The sequence below is a fragment of the Bufo bufo genome, chromosome 8, assembly GCF_905171765.1.
Source record: "Bufo bufo chromosome 8, aBufBuf1.1, whole genome shotgun sequence".
NCBI classification, from domain to species: Eukaryota; Metazoa; Chordata; class Amphibia; order Anura; family Bufonidae; genus Bufo; species Bufo bufo.
The window spans coordinates 160,611,108-160,633,081 of record NC_053396.1 but is presented as its reverse complement, the minus strand read 5'-3'; the positions used below and the strand labels follow the sequence as shown (position 1 = coordinate 160,633,081).

Sequence of the window (21,974 nt, the reverse complement as noted above, 5' to 3'; positions counted from 1 at the left end):
CAGCCGCAGGTGCCCACTTTATCTGACTGTAGCTGCCCTTGTAAAATACATGCCAACACAGGTGCCCCCATGACCCTGTCCAGCCACAGCTGCCCCTATAATGTACATGCCAGCCATAGGGTCCTGCTTGACATGACCACAGATGCCCTTGTCATATACATGCCAGCCGCAGGTACCCATTTGACCCAGCCCTGCCACAGATGCCCCTGTCATACATGCCAATCACAGGTGCCCACATAGCCCAGCCACAGATGCCCCTATAATAGTCATGCCAGCCATAGGGTCCTGCTTGCCTTAACCACAGATTCCCCTGTAATATACATGCCAGCTGCAGGTACCACTTGACCCAGCCCACAGATGCCAGGTGTTCTTTAAAGGGATTGTCCAACACCAACTGTTTTATTAAATGCCACCCATCTGAACCTGTGAAGGGAAGCATACTTACCTGGTCCCTGGCTGTCTTCTCTGAGCTTCAGTCCCAGCACGGACAGGATCACGTGCGCTGCTGAAGCCAATGACTGGCTTCAGCAGTGACATGTCCCCAAGCGGTACGCCACTGCTTGGTCACGCGCCACTACTGATGCCAGTCATTGGCTGCAGCAGCGCACGTGCCCCCCGTCCATGCCAGAATTTCCATGCAGAGAGCGGTGGACCCATGGCGCTGGATCCGTGTGATGGGTGGCAGGTATGCATGGTTCTGGTCACAGGTCCAGCAGAATGGGTTAGCCTTAGTGTTGAGCGAACTTCTGTTTTAACCCCTTAAGGACTCAGCCCTATTTCACCTTAAGGACCAGGCCATTTTTTGCAAATCTGACCAGTGTCACTTTAAGTGCTGATAACTTTAAAACGCTTTGACTTATCCAGGCCGTTCTGAGAGAGTTTTTTCATCACATATTGTACTTCATGACACTGGTAAAAGGAAGTAAAAAATCTCTTTTTTATTTATAAAAAAAAATACCAAATTTACCAAAAATTTGAGAAGAGTCCTGGTTATTCATGACTTCCTGCTGATGACTGACCGTCTTCTACCTAGTTTTCTCCCTTTCTCTCTAGGAGAGAACTGCCAACCATCAGCAGATGGCGTTTGATGGCGTTTTTTTAGTGCACAGAAGACGCAAGGCGAAAGCTTTTCAATGTGAATGCTTCGGGTTTCCCGCGGTTTCCACTCAGATACTGTGAAACTGTATGTGCTTTCTTGGAGTGGTCCTCAGGATAGGTCATCATTAGGGTTGAGCGAATCGACTTCGGATGAAACATCCGAAGTCGATTCGCATAAAACTTCCGGTACAGGAGCTCTGTACAGTATTAGAATGTATTGGCTCAGATGAGCTCGTGAGATTTTGAGTAATAATTTCATAAATTAATTTGTACTGAAAAAAACATTTCCCAAACTCTGGTTCGGTTCCAAGGTACAAATTTAATTTATGAAGTTATTACCCAAAATCTCACAAGACTTCGCGAAGCAATAGCTTCGGCTCCTTGAGCCAATACATTCTAATACTGTAACGGGGCTCCTGCTCCGTACAGTATTGGAACTTAGTTTTATGCGAATCGACTTCGGATGTTTCATCAGTATCTGGTGGGAGGAGGTCCAACTCCCGGGACCCTTCGGATCAGCTGTTTGAAGAATCTGTAGCTTTGTCCTAGCCAGTGACATCATGTTCATCAGTCACATGGCCTAGCCCAGCTCAGTCCTATTCAAGTGAATGGGGCTGACCTGCAGTACCAAGCACTGCCACTATCCAGTGTACGGCGCTGTGCTTGTAAACTGTGAGAATGCTAAAGTGCAAAATTCTCTCTCAATCGCGGGGTTGGCGGGAGTCGGACCTCCACTGATCAGATATTGATGAGCTATCCTGAGGATAGGCCATCAATATTAAACACTTGGAAAACCCCTTTAATAGAGCATATGGACAGGGACTGTCATGAGCCCCTTTAATAAGTCTTGTAGCATGGCCGTTATCACATGATAGAATCCAGCTCGCATAATAGTAATATGAAAAGCTATAGTAATCCAGCCAAATCTGACAGCGTTCAGTCCTGTCGCCAAACTCGCAGAAATCCCCTAAAGGTCAGAATGCAGAAAATGTAGTGGTGTGAGGACATCTACTGCTGTCCTGTTCTGTGCCGAGGGTGATCTGCAGTTGGAGATGTTCTGAGCAGTAAGCAGTGGATTGTGAAGACCACCCCTGTCCATAGGTCCTATTAGGAGACCCTTTCTATGGCCAGCTTCAAATGAATGTGTTCACTGTGTGGGAGCGTGAATTCCATAGTGAACGCTGCTCCTTTGATGGGACCTCACGGTATTAGAATGATTTTTAATGCTGTTGTCTCTTCCCAACCTCAACTGTAATGATTCGTACTGAAAGCATTATGTCAGTACAGTTCATTACAGCTGATGTTGGTCAGAAACAAACAGCATTATAAATCATAACACTGCTAAGTGCAGAGTGGCTAAAGTAGCAGAGTTCAGGATGGGAAATCACGCCCCCACTCAGAGGTAATAGTCCAAAAATCCTGGATATTCCCTCATTGTGTTCTGCAGAGTTCAGGATGGGAAATCACGCCCCCACTCAGAGGTAATAGTCCAAAATCCTGGATATTCCCTCATTGTGTTCCGCAGAGTTCAGGATGGGAAATCACGCCCCCACTCAGAGGTAATAGTCCAAAATCCTGGAGATTCCCTCATTGTGTTCTGCAGAGTTCAGGATGGGAAATCACGCTCCCACTCAGAGGTAATAGTCCAAAATCCTGGAGATTCCTCATTGTGTTCTGCAGAGTTCAGGATGGGAAATCACGCTCCCACTCAGAGGTAATGGTCCAAAATCCTGGAGATTCCCTCATTGTGTTCTGCAGAGTTCAGGATGGGAAATCACGCTCCCACTCAGAGGTAATAGTCCAAAATCCTGGATATTCCCTCATTGTGTTCTGCAGAGTTCAGGTGGGAAATCACGCTCTCACTCAGAGGTAATGGTCCAAAATCCTGGAGATTCCCCCAGTGTGTTCTGTGATTTCTTAAATAAAACTTTCCTTCTTCTCAAAATGACAACAGTAAATGGTAGCCATTATGGCTCCTATAGAGTGTGTAGCCTATGAGGTGACATGAGTATGATAGAGGGTGGTCCCCCACTTAAGTAAGGACGGAGAGCCTCTGAGGAAGGCGGCCATTCATCTGAACGACAGCCATGTCATATTACATTCCTCCCTTTGCAGAATCTTGGGTGTAGGACCTGATATCCTCAGCTGAAAATAGTGTCTCTCTGATGAGACAACCCCTGCAAACTACAGTAAAGTGTGGATAGTATAATGGACAGTTCAGATCCGTGATCGGTATCTTTATACTCACTGCCGTTCCTCCCGCTGTGCATCTGATGCATTGAGAGGACTAGTCCCGCCGTTCTCTCCATTAGACCGCATGAACATATTTTTGGTCCGCATTTTGTGGATCGGATGCGGACCCATTCATATCAATAGGGCTGCAAAAAATGCAAACGGCACACCGTGTGCTGTCCGCATCCGTATGTCCATTCCGTGGCCTATTCTTCGCCGTTTTGCGGACAAGGATAGGATATTTCTTCAGGAGTTTGAAAATAAAATAGAGCCATGCACTTGGTCTGGATCCGCGATTTGTGGATTGCTCCCTCCCTTTGCATCGCACGGCCGGTTTGTGGACAGGGTCTCTTCCATCACTGTATGAAACAGTACCCAACGGCTTCTTCTATTTTTGACCCTATTTCTCTATGTGGATACAGTACGACTTCCAATGTATTTTCTGCTTCAAAGTCTCAGATCAGGGGAGAAAGTCTGTACCCGTCCACAGGTTTATCCAGGGCTCTGTATACACAGATGCGATCAATATTCATTGTCTTCTAACGGGGAGAATTGGCACTCATACGGCATCTGATGGCGCATAATACATTGCAGAACATCTTCCACACCGCCATAGGATAACAATACCGCCATATGGTGCATAGGCCATTGATATTAGGTGCCAGTGCAGTGCCTGTTCCTTTCTCCAGGTTACTGTATGACGCCGGCTCCAGCACAGAGAACATGTGGTTGTCTTATCAGTGCAGCCTGTAATCATCACCACGAGGAACGGCTCATGATGAAGGGCGGAAGTCGCAGATTATATTTAGCAGAAATTAAATTTCTTTCCTTGCACTGGTTCATGCATCAGCAGATTTAGTGTTTGCCGTGTTCTTCTGGCGCTGAGACCTGAAGTGGAAATATCCTCGTTGGCTGCGTTTGCGGAAACCGGTCTGATTGTGTTTTTTCAACTGGTGGAACGGTGTTGTCTCAGGACAGGTTGTTTTTCCACCTGCCCCATCATCTGCTGTGCTCGTGTATTTTCCATTCTACTGTTCCTAGTGAATGAGACTTGATTATGTAGATGTTGTATGAGAAATGTTCTTCTAGTAGGGAGTACTCGGCAATGTCTTCCCTGGCATCAGTCGGTGGCGCTGGACGGCTTGTCCTGTTTTGTGTCCACCCCGCAGAATCCTGGTGTCTTGTTCCAGTGCATTCAGAAAGTCGTCAGACCCTTTGAGTTTTTTCACATTTTGTTTTGTTTTGTTGTGCTAAAATAAAACAAAAAAAAAATCTAGTTTTTCCCCATCAATCTGCACTGAGTACTAATAGTAATAATGACAAAGTGAAAACAGAATGGTCAAAATCTTTGGAAAAACTAAAATCTTGCATTGACATAAGTATTCTGACCCCTTACTCAGGACTTAGTTGAAGCACCTTAGACAGTGATAACTGCCTCCAGTCTTCTTGGGTATGAAGCCACAAGGTTTGCACATCTGGATTTTGGATTTTCTGACCTTCTTCTTGCAGATCTTCTCAAGCTTTGTCAGGTTGGATGGAGGCGGTCAGTGGACCGCCAATTCCAGGTCTCTCCAGAGATGTTCTATAGGGTTCCCTATAGAGTTGTCCCTAAGTCACTCCTGTGTTGTCTTCACGGTGGTTCATTGTCTTGTTGAAAGTTGAACCTTCAGCCCAGTCTTGAGATCAAAGCACTCTGGATCAGGTTTTCTGTACGTTTCTCCATTCAGCTTTCCCTCAACCCTAACCAGTCTCCCTGTCCCAGCTGAGAAATAACCCCATGGCACAATGCTGCCACCACCATGCTTCATTGTAGGGATGGTACTGGGCAGGTGATGAGCAGTGTCTCCAGACGTGATGCTTAGAATTGAGGCTAAAAAATTCATTATCATTTCATCATACCAGAGATTATGTTTCTTACAGTCTGAGAATCCTTTTACTGAGAAGAGGCCAGATTGGTGGATGCTTCAGTTGACGTTCTGGACGTTCTGGGACCTTCTCCCATCTGTACACAGGACCTTTGGAGCTCAGCCTGAGTGACTAATGGGTTCTTGTCACCTCTCTTACCAAGACCCTTCTCCACTGATTTACTTAGTTTGGTGGGGTGGCCACTCTAGGAAGAGTCATGGTTGTTCCTAACATCTTCATTAAGAATTATGGAGGTAATTGTGCTCTTGCAGACTTTTTTGTACCCTTCTCCAGATCTGTGCCTCCACACAATCCCGTCTCTGGGCTCTACAGACAGTTTATTCCTCCCCGTGGCTTGGTTTTTGCTCTAAAATGCCTTGTCAGCTGTGAGACATTATACAGACAGGACTGTGTCTTTCTGGATCACGTCCAGTCAACTGAATTTACAGATGGACTCCAATCAAGATGTAGAACCATCTGACTGAGTAATGGAGGCCCTAGAGCTAAATTTCAAGTGTCATAGCAAATGGTCTGAAAACTTATGTCCATGCGAAATGTTATTTTTTCCTTTTTTTAATAAAATTCTGTTTTCATTTTCTTATTATAGGGTATTAATGCAGATTGATGGTGGGAAAACGTGATTTTTTTATTTTAGCACAAGGCTGCAACATAACAAAACGTGACAGCACAATGTAGATTCTCCTGGACATCCTGGTTTTAGCATAATTCCTTGGCTGTTGGCCACGATGAGATTCCAGGTTCTTTAGTGTTCACACTGTTAGTACGGCATTTGTTCTTCTGCTGTTGTATGAGCTATTTAAATGGTTTTCCAGTAGGCCATATTGATGGCTTATCCTCAGGGTAGTTCACCAGTATCTAATTGGTGAGGGTCCAAATACGAGGCCAAGTTGCTCCGGTAATTGCTGCTGCCTCGTACTAGGCCAGTGACATCACAATCCTCAGTCACATGGCCTAGGTGCGGCTCAGTCCTATTCAGATAAATGAGCCTGCCTGCAATACCAAGCACAACCACTATACAATGTACGGCACTGTGCTGGTGAGCTGCGAAGAGGCTGCAGTGCTGACTAGAGCGCAGCAGCCTCTTCAAGCAGCTGCTCGGTGGCAGTGCCAGGAGTCGGACCCCCAACAATCAGATATTGATGAACTATCCTGAGAATAGGTCATCAATATTTTACTTCTGAAAAAATCCTTTTAAAGCACGGATAACAGAGGGAAATTATAAAAAAAAAGAATTTGTGAAACCAGACGTATCCTTGATCTCTGTTGCCTGCCTTGCAGCATTTAGAGTTTTTTCTGATGTGGCCATAGCTACCTTGAGGCCCTGCTTGCTGACATGCTCGTTTGAGAGACGCATGGTATACAGCTTGTCTCTGCATTAAATATCATGTGCTCGGTATAGATCCTATTACTTGAAGCATATTTGCAGTTTCTGTCCTGCTTATCATGGATGGAGCAGAGCCTCTGCAGCAGTATGACAATATAGCAGGGAAGGCTTCTTCTGCAGGGGTAGTAAGGGAAGGGTGACAGCGGCCGATCCCCTGGTAGGACACAGGATCGGCATGGTTTATAGTTGGGGAGCCTCATAAACATTTGATTATCGGAGGACTCCACCAACATGAATCCATACAAAGACAAAGAAATGACGTAGATCTGACTTAGGCAGGTGGGAATCGATCAATTAAACATGCAGTTCGGTGATGTCCCCGGAGGCCCCTCGCAAATCGTAAGGAAGAGGTTTGTCACTAAGGCAGGGGTCAGCAACCTCTGGCACTGTAGCTGTGGTGAAACTACAACTCCCAGCTTGCTCCATTCGCGTCTGTTCAAGTATGCATGCTTGGAGTCGTAGTTTCACTACAGCTGGAGGGCCAGATGTTGGTGATCCCTGCACTAAGCAGATGTTTGATCTCTAGATATATTCCTCCTGAGATGATGTCTACCACATCCAGATAGGAAAAAAATATTGGTGGCTCACTACCATCCACATGGACCTACCTAGACACCGAGTGCACAACCAGTGCTCCTAATGAAAAGCAATAAAATAAGAACAAGTTGGCATTCAAGGTGAAAAGGATATAAAAATGATTAATAATTAAACCAGCGGTAAAATAAAATATTAAAAGCAAGTGCAAGTAGAATACAGTGATCCCTCAAGATACAATGGCCTCAGGATACAATATTTTCAACATACAATGGTCTTTTCTGACCCAAGTTGAAACTAGACTCGACATACAATGTCTCAGACTCTGATCCAACCATTCAAGGTCACTTTTCTGGTAAAATAGCTGGTTAGTTGCTAGTTAGCAGCTATTTCCTGACTGTTATATGTAAGGACTTGTTTCATCTGACTTAGTTATCTGCTTATTTTTCTTAAATCTTCATTTTCTCTTATCTTGGATGACATTTTGGGGCTTTGGAACCGGTTACTCAAGTTATAATGTAACATACAATGGTCGTCCTGGAACCAATTAATATTGTATCTTGAGGGACCACTGTATAGCACCTTGCACTCTGACTATATACCAGCATACTGTAATATAGTCCACACTATAAAAAAAAAGAAATTGTATTTATTAGTCAGGTCCCCGAAACATGTTTAGTTTGATATTTATTCTTGTGACCTTCAGCTTGTAGTTATTTTATTGCTTTTCATTGGCTCTTTAGCACTGGGAGCGCTGGTTGTTCCCTTGGTGTCTAGGTAGGTCCATGTGGATGGTAGTGAGCCACCTATAGTTTTTTCCTTTCTACTTTTTGGATGTGGTAGACACAGTGTCGGACTGGGGCGCCTAGACCCCACCAGTGGGATTGATTTTGGGGGCCCACCCTAGAGCTGGAGATAATGTATGCATTACAGTAACAGTATGCTAAACAGAACAGTATTGTGCACTGCACTATGTCAAATTGTTTCTCCTTAAGCAACTCATTTAGTTGATGACTGTGTCTGGTCTTTACAGCCAGTAGTTTGGACAGCAGTCACACGTGGACATTCCATGTCCTAGATGAACCACCCAGTCCCCCAGCCTAAACAATATCCAAAGTGAAGGAAATGTTTCCTGCATATTCAAAAGGATACGTTTATTGAAGTGCGGGCAGTAGTGCCCCGGCCTCCTCTCTGCTCACCAGGCTCAGCGCCGTACATTGTATAGGCGGCTGTGCTTGGTATCATGCTCAACCCCTTCACTTCTATGGGGCTGAGCTGCTCCTAGGCCACTTGATCAATGAACGTGACGTCACATGGCCCAGAAAAATCACAGAGAAGGGCACAGAGCTCACAGGAGCCCCGGTGCCTTCTCAATCAGCTGATCGGCAGTGGTCCCAGGTAGGGATCGACCGATTATCATATTTACCGATATTATCGGCCGATATTCCGGATTTTCAAAGTTATCGGTATCAGCATCTAACCTTGCCGATAACGAATCGCGAACATGGATCGCGCTGCTATCAACGCGATCAATGTTCCCTCAGCAGCACAGGGGAGAAGGAAGCAGTCCCTCCTTCCTGTGCTGCTGCCACCAATGAGAGGCAAGAGGGAGGGGCTGTGGCCATTGCGCCACCAATGATGTTAACTCAGTTATTAATTCAAATATAGGAGGCGGTTGAATCATATAGCTGCACCCCGACCTCTATGAGAGGTAGCTGCGATCCGCAGAAGTTAACCCCTGCCGCACCTGAGGGGTTAACTATTAAATATTTAATCTTAGATATCGGTATCAGCTCTAGAAAAAAAATCTATATCGGTCAATCCCTAGTCGCGGGTGTCAGACCCCCACCAATCAGATACTGATGACCTATCCACAGTCATATGTGACTGATATCAGCTGCTTCTCTTCTAACGCTCCAGTGCTGATCTAACCTCCAGAGACATTACATCCTATGTGACTGATATAAGCCGCTCCTCTTATAACGCTCCAGCACTGATATAACCTCCAGAGACATTACATCCTATGTGACTGATATAAGCCGCTCCTCTTATAACGCTCCAGCACTGATATAACCTCCAGAGACATTACATCAGTTGTGACTGATATCTGCCGCTCCTCTTATAATGCTCGAGCGCTGATATAACTTCCAGAGACATTACATCACATGTGACTGATACCAGCCGCTCCTCTTATAATGCTCCAGCGCTGATATAACCTCCAGAGACATTACATATTATGTGGGGGTAAGGGGCTGGGAAAATGTGAAATGCCACTGATGAGAGGGAAGAGGGGGACACTGGGAGACATAACTTCTTGCTCTGTATAAAGTATAGGTGAGATAGTTGGTGGACAAAGGTCTGTGAGGGGCTGGAACAACAGGGGGACACAAGATGTGCAGGGGCAGCAGCTTCAGGACTCTCCTAACTTCCCAGTTCCCTCCCACAGTAACTTACCCCAGTTCTGCTGTGTGGAGTAGTGGGACCAGAGAAGAGGACTGAACTTTATACTGGAGGGAGGCACAGTGACTCAGAGAGAGCAGCGTCTCCATCATCTCCTGCTGCCGCCTCGGCTCCTCTGGCCCCCCCCCCCCCTCCTCACACATGATGGAATCTCACACTGCAGAGAGGAGGGGGGGGGGGGCTGTCCGCTCATGTTGGGTCGGTGAAGTTTACTTTGGAGAAAGGAACAAGCGCTGCAAGGTACTGTGCTGTCCCTTTCACCGAAGTAAAATGATATGTGTGCCAGTACTGCAGTCCAGCACCTGATAACAGCCAGGCGCCTGAAAGTATAGTAACTGCCCTGCTGGAGGCGCTGGCTGTAATATAAGCAGACAGGCAAGGGGCCCACCGGGCATTCCACCGGCTTCCCGGTGAGCCAGTCCGACCCTGGGTAGACATCATCTCAAGAGGATTATATCTGGAGATCAAACAGTTCCTTAGGCCTCGTTCACATTTCCATCAAGCAGAACTCGCCGGTTCCAACATTGCCGGATTCTCTAGTAAGGGTTCCTCAACTCCAGTCCTCAGGGCCCACCTGCCGGTTATGTTTTCAGGATTTCCTTAGCATTCATCAGGTCATATACAGTCAGGTCCATAAATATTGGGACATCGACACAATTATAACATTTTTGGCTCTATACACCACCACAATGGATTTGAAATGAAACGAATAAGATGTGCTTTAACTGCAGACTGTCAGCTTTAATTCGAGGGTATTTACATCCAAATCAGGTGAACGATGTACTAATTACAACAGTTTTGCATATGTGCCTCCCACTTGTTAAGGGACCAAAAGTAATGGGACAGAATAATAATCATAAATTTAAACTTTCACTTTTTAATACTTGGTTGCAAATCCTGAAGTCTGGAACGCATAGACATCACCAGACGCTGGGTTTCATCCCTGGTGATGCTCTGCCAGGCCTCTACTGCAACTGTCTTCAGTTCCTGCTTGTTCTTGGGGCATTTTCCCTTCAGTTTTGTCTTCAGCAAGTGAAATGCATGCTCAATCGGATTCAGGTCAGGTGATTGACTTGGCCATTGCATAACATTCCACTTCTTTCCCTTAAAAAACTCTTTGGTTGCTTTTGCAGTATGCTTTGGGTCATTGTCCATCTGCACTGTGAAGCGCCGTCCAATGAGTTCTGAAGCATTTGGCTGAATAGGAGCAGATAATATTGCCCGAAACACTTCAGAATTCATCCTGCTGCTTTTGTCAGCAGTCACATCATCAGTAAATACAAGAGAACCAGTTCCATTGGCAGCCATACATGCCCACGCCATGACACTAACACCACCATGCTTCACTGATGAGGTGGTATGCTTAGGATCATGAGCAGTTCCTTTCCTTCTCCATACTCTTCTCTTCCCATCACTCTGGTACAAGTTGATCTTGGTCTAATCTGTCCATAGGATGTTGTTCCAGAACTGTGAAGGCTTTTTTAGATGTCGTTTGGCAAACTCTAATCTGGCCTTCCTGTTTTTGAGGCTCACCAATGGTTTACATCTTGGGGTGAACCCTCTGTATTCACTGTGGTGAAGTCTTCTCTTGATTGTTGACTTTGACACACATACACCTACCTCCTGGAGAGCGTTCTTGATCTGTCCAACTGTTGTGAAGGGTGTTTTCTTCACCAGGGAAAGAATTCTTGGGTCATCCACCGCTAAGGACTGGAGTTGAGGAACACTGCTCTAGTTCACTGCTGGATCCCCATTGACTGTAATGAGGCCGCTTTCTGGAATAAATGCCAGGTTTCGGCTGGACAAAAACCGTTTCATGCAACGTTTTTCTGTCCAGCTACCAGACTGCATTTGTGCCGGATCTGCTTGACGGAGATGTGAACGAAGCCTTAGTATGAAACCTCTTCCTTATGATTTGCAGAGGGTCCTCCGTTGACATCACCGACCTCCAGTTGATTCCCCCTGCCTTGGTCAGATCTATGCAATTTCTTTGTCTTGGTATGAATCCATGTTGGTGGAGTCCTCTTCCAATCAAATGTTTGAGTTATTATTATTTTATTGTTTCATTATTTCTACACTGTGGGTATATACTCGCTGCTGGCACCGTTAGTCCATGGCGTTCACTCTGGCCTTTGACCATAAATTCACTTAGATGGCTACCAAGTTTCCTCCATAACCACATGGCCCTTTATTTTCATATTGCATTTCCGTAAAATGAATGAGCTCTAGATGTCTCCAGAGACCATTTTTAGCCATGTAAGGTCTGTGGACACATTTATCTGTCATCTGGTCACAAGAAAGGAACCTTCCTCTTTCCTCTGTCATAGGAAATCTAGTCTGAATAAGGAGGTGTTTTTTGGAGAAGTTTCTTGAAGACCCCATTTGGTAAGGCTAAGTGCCCATCTGAAGCTGAGGTTCTGGCAGGAGCCTACATGGCAGAATCCAGCAAAATTCTCGTATTCATGCTGGAAGCCTGAGGGACCCAGGAAGGAAATGGGATCCATTGATCCAAGACACCAGTGCTAACCGTTGAGCCACCTGCAAAGGGAGGAATACTTACCTCCTTCCCAAAGCTGGGTCCTGGTTCCTTCGCTCAGGTCGTCCTCTGGCTTCAGCGGTGTCTAAACGGATGTTGACATTAGGGGACCCGAGTGAAGGAGCTGGGACTCTGCTGTGGGGAGCAGGTAAGTATGATTCCCTTTGCAGGTCTGCCCGGGAGGGAGAGGGGTTGCTAAAACTCCCCAAAAGGTGGCCCGTATGGGAGTACTTTTGATACATTCTGGTTTATCATTTTATTTATTTTTTTCCTGCTTTATGAATTTCTGGTGCAGTCTCTTCACGTCGGGTTCTTGTCTTGCAGGTGTCATTGTCGGTGTGGTGTTGCGATATGGCGTGCACATACCCCGGGATGCAGGCAACGTGACTGTCAGCTGTGAGCAGCAGCTGACGCCTGCCACGCTGCTGGTCAATGTCAGCGGCACCTTATACGAGTACACCCTTAATGGGGAAATCAGCGCCCAGGAACTCAACAGCCAGCAAGATAATGAAATGCTCAGGAAGGTGAGGATCGTATCCAGTCATCACCTAAATTGCAGGTTTATCAAGTCACGCCATCAGTTTTACAGCATGAGATGGGATTGAGTTAATAGACGAGCTCGCTCTGGCTGCCGCCGGCTCAGAGAGGTCCCACACGGGGACTGAAATAAGTTGCTGTTAAACCAAGGACAGTGTCTTGTCGAGCTAGTTCAGCTGAATGCAATGATACCTTTCACTTGGTGTTCTGTTGCTTCATTCTGGAGCAAAGTGACTTTTTATCCATATGCAAATAAGCAGTTAAGTGCACTGAGGGCGGGCTTAAGCCACCACATGCAACCTTGCTCCTCCTGCTTCCTCTACTAGGTAAGATGACTATGCAGCACCTCAAGGGGGAGGGGCTGGCAGAGGAAGCAGGAGGAGCAAGGGTGCACAAATCAGCTTGGTCCTGCCCTCAGTGCACTTGGCTGCTCATTTGCATAATATATTCAAAGTACTGTTTCTCCAGAATGAAGCAACGGATTGCTAAATGAAAAGTATAAATCCATTCAGCTATACCTGCAAGGCATTGTGTCTGGTGACAGACCCCCTTTAACATCTTAAACTCTCTAACATCCCCTTTGACCCCATAGCGCAGAACGCCGTACATGTACGGCGGGGGATGCATTGCCAGAATGCATTCCGCCATACATGCACGGCGGGATGATCGGGCGGGCACCGGAGCGGTGCGCACCCGATCACTGCAGGGGTCCGGCAGTCCCTGGTAGCCGGGCCCCTGCTGTATCCGCCGGCATCACTGTTTACAGCAATGCCGGCGGATTAACCCCTTCTATGCCGCACTGACTGCGACATAGAAGAGGTTTGCGGCAGGTGAGTGATCGCATCGAGTCCCCGCGCTGCTGTGGCGGGGACCCGATGCGTGACAAAGCAGCCAGATGCCGTGCAGAGGCTGCCCAATGCCTTGCACGGCATCGGGAACTGCCTTCTACGGGAGCCGAGGAGATCCAGCCTCAGGCCCGTCTCCTAGGCAACCTGTTAGTGTATTACACAGAGTAATACACTAACAGGCAATGCATTACAATACAGATGCATTGCAGAGGGGATCAGACCCCCAAAAGAGTGGGACAGAAATAAAAAAAAAATAATAATAAAAAAAAGTGTTTTGAATAAAAAGGTTTCTAGTTAAAAAAATAATTTTCTAAAAAAAAATTTGAAAAAAAAAGAAAAACCGCACATATTAGGTATCACCGGGTCCGTAACGAACGGCTCTATAAATATATCACATGATCCACCCCATCCGATAGACACCATAAAAAATAAAAACTGTGTGAAAAAAAAGCCATTTTTGTCAACTTACATCACTAAAAGTGCAACACTAAGCGATCAAGAAGGCATATGCCCCCAAAAACAATCGCCCAAAAACTGTAAAAACTATGGCTCTCAGAATATGGAGACACTAAAACATGATTTTCTTTTTTGTTTCAAAAATGATATTATTGTGTAAAACTTGAATAAATAAAAAAAAAGTATATATATTAGGTATCGCCGCGTCCGTAACACATGACCTAACCCCTCAGGTGAATACCGTAAAAATAAAAAGGTGTAAAAAAAAAAGCCATTTTTTGTCACCTTACATCACAAAAAGTGTAATACCAAGCAATCAAAAAGTCATACGCACCCCAAAATAGTGCCAATCAAACCATCATCTCATCCCGCAAAAATTGTACCCTACCCAAGATAATCGCCCAAAAACTGAAAAAACTATGGCTCTCAGACTATGGAGACACTAAAACATGATTTTTTTTGTTTAAAAAATGAAATCATTGTGTAAAACTTACATAAATAAAAAAAAAAGTATACATATTAGGTATCTCAGCATCTCTAATAACCTGCTCTATAAAAATATCACATGACCTAACCCCTCAGGTGAATACAGTAAAAAAAAAAAAAAAAATGGTGTAAAAAAAGCCATTTCTTGTCACCTTACATCACAAAAAGTGTAATAGCAAGCGATCAAAAGGTCATATGCACCCCAAAATAGTGCCAATCAAACCGTCATCTCATCCCGAAAAAAATTAGCCCCTACACAAGACAGTCGCCCAAAAAATAAATAAAACTATGGCTTTCAGAATGTGGAGACACTAAAGAATCTTTTTTTTTTAATGCTTTGTTATGTAAAACTGAAACAAACAACCAAAAAAAGTAGTCAGATTCCGTGACAACCTGCTCTATAAAAATACCACATGCTCTAACCTGTCAGATGAATGTTGTAAATAACAAAAAATAAAAACGGTGCCAAAACAGCTATTTCTTGTTACCTTGCCTCACAAAAAGTGTAATATAGAGCAACAAAAAAATCATATGTACTCTAAACTAGTACCAACAAAACTGCCACCCTATCCCGTAGTTTCTAAAATGGGGTCACTTTTTTGGAGTTTCTACTCTAGGGGTGCATCAGCGGGGCTTCAAATGGGACATGGTGCCAAAAAACCAGTGCAGCAAAATCTGCCTTCCAAAAACCGTATGGCATTCCTTTACTTCTGCGCCCTGCCGTGTTCCCGTACAGCAGTTTACGTGTATGTAGTTTCTAGAATGGGGTCATTTTTGGGTGGTTTCTATTATGTAAGCCTCACAAAGTGACTTCAGACCTGAACTGATCTCTAAAAAGTGGGTTTTTGAAAATTTCTGAAAAATTTCAAGATTTGCTTCTAAACCTCTAAGCCTTGTAACGTCCCCAAAAAATAAAATGTTATTCCCAAAATGATCCAAACATAAAGTAGACATAAGGGGAATGTAAAGTAATAACTATTTTTGGCGGTATTACTATGTATTATAGAAGTAGAGAAATTGAAACTTGGAAATTTGCTAATTTTTCCAAATTTTTGGTAAATTTGGTATTTTTTTTATAAATAAAAATGATTTTTTTTTTACTCCATTTTACCAGTGTCATGAAGTACAATATGTGATGAATAAAACAATCTCAGAATGGCCTGGATAAGTAAAAGCATTTTAAAGTTATTCACACATAAATTAACACTGATCAGATTTGCAAAAAATGGCCTGGTCCTTAAGGTGAAAATGAGCCCCGTCAAGCATCGACACATCATTAGTAGTTGTCACTATTGTGATTGCCCATGTTGTCTCCTTTGCTGGCTTGAGTCATTATTGTATTATGTAGAGCTCGTATCCAGGGGCTATGGCCACCTTTGCAGAGCAGATACAAGATTGCTGGGACAGGGACTGCTGCACTTAATGGGGTTATCCAGTCCTATAAAAAGACCCCCCATATACCAGGCTCCCCACACGGAATATACTTACCTGTGTCCCCGCTCCCTGCACCGCTCCTAGTCCCCACACCGCCACTGCTGCTTCTCCCCGTGTGCGGATGAAAATATCCGGTGTCGGGGGGATGAGCAGCCAGTGGCAGACGGGGACGAGACTCCCTAGCATCGTGGGTAACGCTAGGGAGGCTCGCCACGTCCCCACCTTGCATTGGCTGCTCATTCCCCCCCGACACTAGATGTCTTCATCCGCACACGGGGAGAAGCAGCGGCTGTGTGGGGACCAGAAGCGGCGCAGGGAGCGGGGACACAGGTAAGTATATTCAGTGTGGGGGGCCTGGCATATAGGGGGGCTTTTTATAGAATTGGATAACCCCTTTAAGTGTCTGTGTGCGCTCCTACACTCCCAGTCCCTAGCAAGGCCGGTGCCTTTTCCTATAGTGTGCAATCACGACCACCACTGCTGGATTGTGGGGTGGTCATAACCCCTGGAAACGAGCAGTGTATAGTGTGATGGATAAATGAACCAAGCCAGCAAAGGAGGCAACATGGACAATCACAATACATTAGTAAGTGGCTTTTATTAGCTTTGTCTACATGATAAATGCCATTTGCTGTAGACAACCCCTTTAATTAAGGCCCTGCCATTGTCTGGAGGAACCCTCTGTATAGCCAGAGCTTCTTGTCGGTCATAGATGCCGCACATTCATGTGGTTTATATATTGCCTTGTATAATCTGTGTCATTCTGCTTTATTTGCAGATTACATTTGACCCTGAAGTTTTCTTCAATATTCTTCTCCCCCCAATTATATTTTATGCCGGATACAGCTTAAAAAGAGTAAGTATCTGTCACAGCCGTCCAGCTATATCTTCCCCACCTTCCTACCTGGCCCTGACCTGGACCACCTGGTCACACATGTGGGGTAATGGTGAGGCATTTAGTTTGGCATCACCTCTTCTCATCCTGCCCCATCAGTTACATTGTAATTAAACATCCGTCAATAGTCTCCTGTATAAGAAACCATGTCATTTTTTTTTTAAAGGGGTTTTCCAGGACTTGGGTATCGATGGCTTATCCTTAGGGTAGGCTATCAATATCAAGTTGGTATGGGGCCGACTACCAGGAGGTGCCGTGTTTCCTTCATCGTTTACCAGGAACAGTGCCGCTCATTTTGGAGTAGATGTGCCAGGTATTGCAGCTCAGTCCCATCCAAGTAAACTGGTAAACAATTAAGGGGACGCTGTGCTTATCGGAGAGCTGCAGCTCCTTTAAACAGCTGTTAGAGGTAGGTGCCGGGAGTTGGACCCCCTACTCATCTGATATTGATGGCCTATTCTGAGGATAGACACTCAATATGGAAGTCCTTAAAAGGGTTTTCCGACATTTTACTACTGCTGACCTATGCTCTGGATTGAGAAGGCACCAGCGCTCCTATGAGCACCGCAGCCTTCTGTCAGGTTTTCCTAGGCCAAGTGACGACGCGTTCTTCGGTCACGTGGCCTAGGAGCAGCTCAGCCCCATTAAAGTGAATGAGGCTGAGCTGCGATACCAATCACAGCCGCTATACAATGTACGGCGCTGCGCTTGGTGAGCTGAGAGAAGGCTGCAGGACTCGCAGGAGCACAGGTACCTTCTGAGAACAGCTGATCGGTGGGAGTACCGGGTGTCGGACCCCCACCAATCAGATACTGATGACCCATACGGAGGATAAGTCAACAGTGGTAAAAGGTTGGAAAACCCTTTTAAAGACCCCTTCAACCTTACTGTAATTGTGGATAATGGCTGTCTGGTTAATCAGCTACATACATATTGTGAAACCTTTTCTCCACGTACACTGCGTCACACTCCAACTTAAAGAGGACCTTTCATGGTTTTGTATTCATTGCGATAAATACCTTTACTTGCGGGGAGAAAAAAAACAAAGCTCACCTTCTCCCTGGTTGTGACGCTCTCCGATGTGATTCGATCACGGCACAGCCAGGGAGAAGGAGACGTCCATTGAGCGCCCTGGCGTCTCCTCCTTCCTGTACCGATGCTCAGTATTAGCATACTGAGCAGGAAAACTACGGGGACACAGCGGGGCGTAGGAGCGATATTTAAAAAAATTAGGTAGGGTGGCAGCATCAGCGGGGGGTACCCCGCAAGTAAAGGTATTTATCACAATTAATACAAAACCCTGAAAGGGGTTGTGCAGGTTTTTTTAAATTTTTTTATTTATTTAAACCTCATGATCTGTACAAAAAAAAGATACTCTCCTGCTCCCCGCCACTGCTTTCTTGCACCCTTTACTTAAACTTCCTGATGGACGGGGGCACCTGCACCGCTACTCTACTGGTGGCACATGGGCATCTGATCACTCTCCATACCATCTTTACTGCTGGCACATGGGTGCCTGATCCTGTCCTAAAACAAATAAGTTCAGTTACCACTGACAGAAAATCCTTGGGGTCACCATTTTACATACATTTAACTCTTGGCACATTAGGCTGTGTATGGTTAACTTAAAGGGGAAGTCCAGTCATCACATCACCTCATACAGTGAACTCCCCTACAGCATACAAGGAGGACACCAGTGATGATGCGGGTTACAAAACGTAGCATAAGGCTCCATGCACACAACCGTATTTTTGGTCTGCACCCAATCCACATTTTTTTGCAGATCGGATTCAGACCCATTAATTTCAGTCGGGCCGCAAAAAACGCCATGTGCTGTCCGCATCCGTATGTCCCTTTCGCAGCCCCACAAAAAAAGCTAGAACATGTCCTATTCCTGTCCGTTTTGCAGGCAAGAATAGGCATTGTTACAATGGGTCCTGCAAAAACCCAAAACATGGACGTTATCTGTATTTTGCGGACCGCACAATACAAACGGTCCTGTGAATGCACACCTAAGGAGTGCTTTGTGGCGCAAGGTTATGGGCATACGTCTAACACATTTCCGGGCCTGTCAACAACCACTCGTTTGGAAAGTAGAACATATACAGTAACAGCGAGTAGCGGAGAGCATATCTTACAAGGAGAGATGGCGTGGTCCCCCATGCCAAACGAGGACTTGTTGCTGGAATGTGCAGGCATTATGTGATTGGTGAAGGGTAAGGGCTGCTTAAATTGTCGGCTATTTTTCTCTCTGCACAGCCCCTCTCCTAACCATGACTGCTGGAACTGGAACTCAGTCCTGTTTACTTGTTATGACTTTTAATTGAATGACTTTATGTTTAGTTCTAGAATATCTCAAAGGCGTGTGAATGAACCCTTGTTTTTTTTGTCTTATAGAGGCATTTCTTCAGAAATCTGGGCTCAATCCTTGCCTATGCCTTCCTAGGGACAGTAATCTCCTGTTTCATTATTGGGTAAGCACTCTTTCCTGCTTAGGCTACTTTCACACTAGCGTTTTAGTTTTCCGGTATTGTGGGCTCAATACCGGAAAAAACGCTTCAGTTTTGTCCCCATTCGTTGTCAATGGGAACAAAACTGATCTGAACAGAACGGAGTGCACCAAAATGCATTCCGTTCCGTTTAGTTGCGTTCCCATACCGGAGAGCAAACCGCAACATGTTGTAGTTTGCTTTCCGTCCTGGGATGCGGAGCAAGACTGATCCGGCATGCAAGTCAATGGGGACAGATCCATTTTCTCTGACACAATAGAAAACGGATCCGTCCTCCATTGACTTTCAGTGGAGTTCATGACGGATCCGTCTTGGCAATGTTAAAGATAATACAACCGGATCCGTTCATAACGGATGCAGATGGTTGTATAATCAGTAACGGAAGCGTTTTTGCTGAACCCTGCCGGATCCAGCAAAAACGCTAGTGTGAAAGTAGCCTTACTTGTAAACTACACCAGTGAAATTGTATCGAGCAGAACAGAGACAGAATAATGGAATGTTGGGGGGAAAAAAAATATCATAATGTGTGTATATATATATAAGTTGAAAAACGGGCAGCAGTCCATAAAATAAAAAAGTTTATTCACCCATGCAGGACATGCGACGTTTCGGCTCTATGCTGGAGCCTTCCTCAAGCAATGTGTACAGACAAAGTGCTCAGTATATATAGCAAACCAAATTACTGTGCCTATTTACAAAAATCACAAGCAATCATAAAATATCATAGTAAAAAATGGACTGTGACATATACTCAATATATCATAAAGTTGCATCACAAATATCAAAGTGATTACAATACATAATAAAATCATCTCATGTGGAAAAATGCATACAAATACATAATTAATATAAATACCATGATTAGTGCCCTGTGCAATCAATAATGTAAAGTGCTAAGTGCTTACTAAATGATGTATCTAACGAATAGTGAGGGAGGAGAGACGAGGAGAATTGCGGCTGCCAGCTACTTGGCCTGTATTCCGGCGTGCCTCCAGCGCAACTGCGCATGTCAGGGTGACGTGTGTTCTTGCATCATGATGAAGTTGCCCTCATTTCTGTGCGGCTGCGCCCTGTGGCCTTGATGTATGGTCAGCCATTTTGGTTGAGGGAATATCGCATAAAGGACCCGGTGCATGCGTATTATGCATAGTAGTAACTAATTCACATAGGTTGGGAGTCCTAATGCACAGCTCAATGAGCTTTGTGCTACAAGTGAGAGCGGATGGCTGTGTGGGACCAGATGGGGCAACCACAGCCTGATAGACATGGAGCCCCCACCCGGGATCATGGACCAAATGCAAGCCCGCACGTCAATGCGGGGTCACACCGCATCCACGATCCAAACCCACATATCCCCAACCGTTCAGAGGGATCTCCTCAAAGAAGGGTCCACAATCCGTGTGTGAAACAATACATAGTAATTAACATCGGTTGCAGACATCATTTGAAAGTTGTTGTGGTAACTGGACGTCAACACTTGACATCACCTCTGTCTTCTCCACTCCACATTCCGTGACACATCATCTATAATACATAAATATAGACAAAATAAATGTGAGAAAAACAATATGTTAAAAAAGTGAAAATTCATAAAGAACATGTACTTTGTCCAATACAAAAATCACAAAAATGCACAGGAACGGCATTGCGAATCATGATAGAACATAATATTATGCCACCATCTAAAATTTAAGAGCTATGGACACCTTTGGGACAATTTTTTGGGCTAAAAACTTTTCAGCCGTTTTTGAGTAACAGGGGTTAAAAATCAGTCTGTTTGCAGAGTATTACTTTTCAGTTCCATCTGCTGGTGGCTCATGTGTGGCTCTCATCTCTGATCTTCTGACCTCATAAAACACTCATAAGCCATATTCTTATCAGTTTAATAAGAGTTTACCATGAGTGCTCAGGAAATCAGAGATAAGAGCTACACATGAGCCGCCAGCTGACGGGACTGAGAAGTGATATCTTGCAAACAGACTGATTTTTAACCCCTGTTTTTCAAAAACTGTTGACAATTTTTAATATTGACCTATTAAAAAAAAAATATTTTTAGCCCAAAATTGGTAAAAATTGCTCTGAACGTGTCCATAGCCTTTAAGGAATGTTGTCAAATAAAGTTGTTTTGTTAATTTTCCCAGGTCTCTGATGTATGGATGTGTAAAGTTAATGAAAGTGGTAGGAACGTTAGACGGTGACTTCTTCTTTACGGACTGCCTGTTTTATGGAGCCATTATTTCTGCAACTGATCCAGGTAAACCTATGTGCTGACTATACTGTCTGTGGTCTGTTATTACCGTTTGCACGTGTATGCCGCTAACCATCAAGGTACACGGAGTACAAGAATATTGTTACACTACATGAAAATATGAAATAATTTAGTTTCACGTAGAACAACTTTAAAGTGTTCCCGTCATTTCAGGTGACTTTTTAAAATAAGCCGCTGTGTGTTTGTACATGAGAAATAACACTATATCCAGCCTTTATATGACTTACATTGTGTATCTGTTAGATCCATATGTAATTGTCAGTTTTTTTCTGAGCTCACCTGTAACTTAGGTGCATACTAGCTGCTATGATGTCTCTCATACACAGCTCACATAGACGAGAGTAGATTCTGCTCCCTTATTTCTCTGTT

At 44.8% G+C, this 21,974-nt stretch overlaps 1 protein-coding gene across 1 annotated transcript in view; it reads left to right on the top strand.

Annotated features, from left to right (window-relative positions):
• Nucleotides 1-21,974, top strand: part of SLC9A6 (solute carrier family 9 member A6) — a 57,929-nt gene that overhangs the window by 700 nt on the left and 35,255 nt on the right. The window contains exons 2-5 of the mRNA XM_040442093.1: nucleotides 12,495-12,694; nucleotides 16,710-16,787; nucleotides 19,224-19,300; nucleotides 21,478-21,590. Coding sequence (XP_040298027.1) covers nucleotides 12,495-12,694; nucleotides 16,710-16,787; nucleotides 19,224-19,300; nucleotides 21,478-21,590 — 468 coding nt within the window. The remainder of the gene's footprint in view (nucleotides 1-12,494; nucleotides 12,695-16,709; nucleotides 16,788-19,223; nucleotides 19,301-21,477; nucleotides 21,591-21,974) is intronic.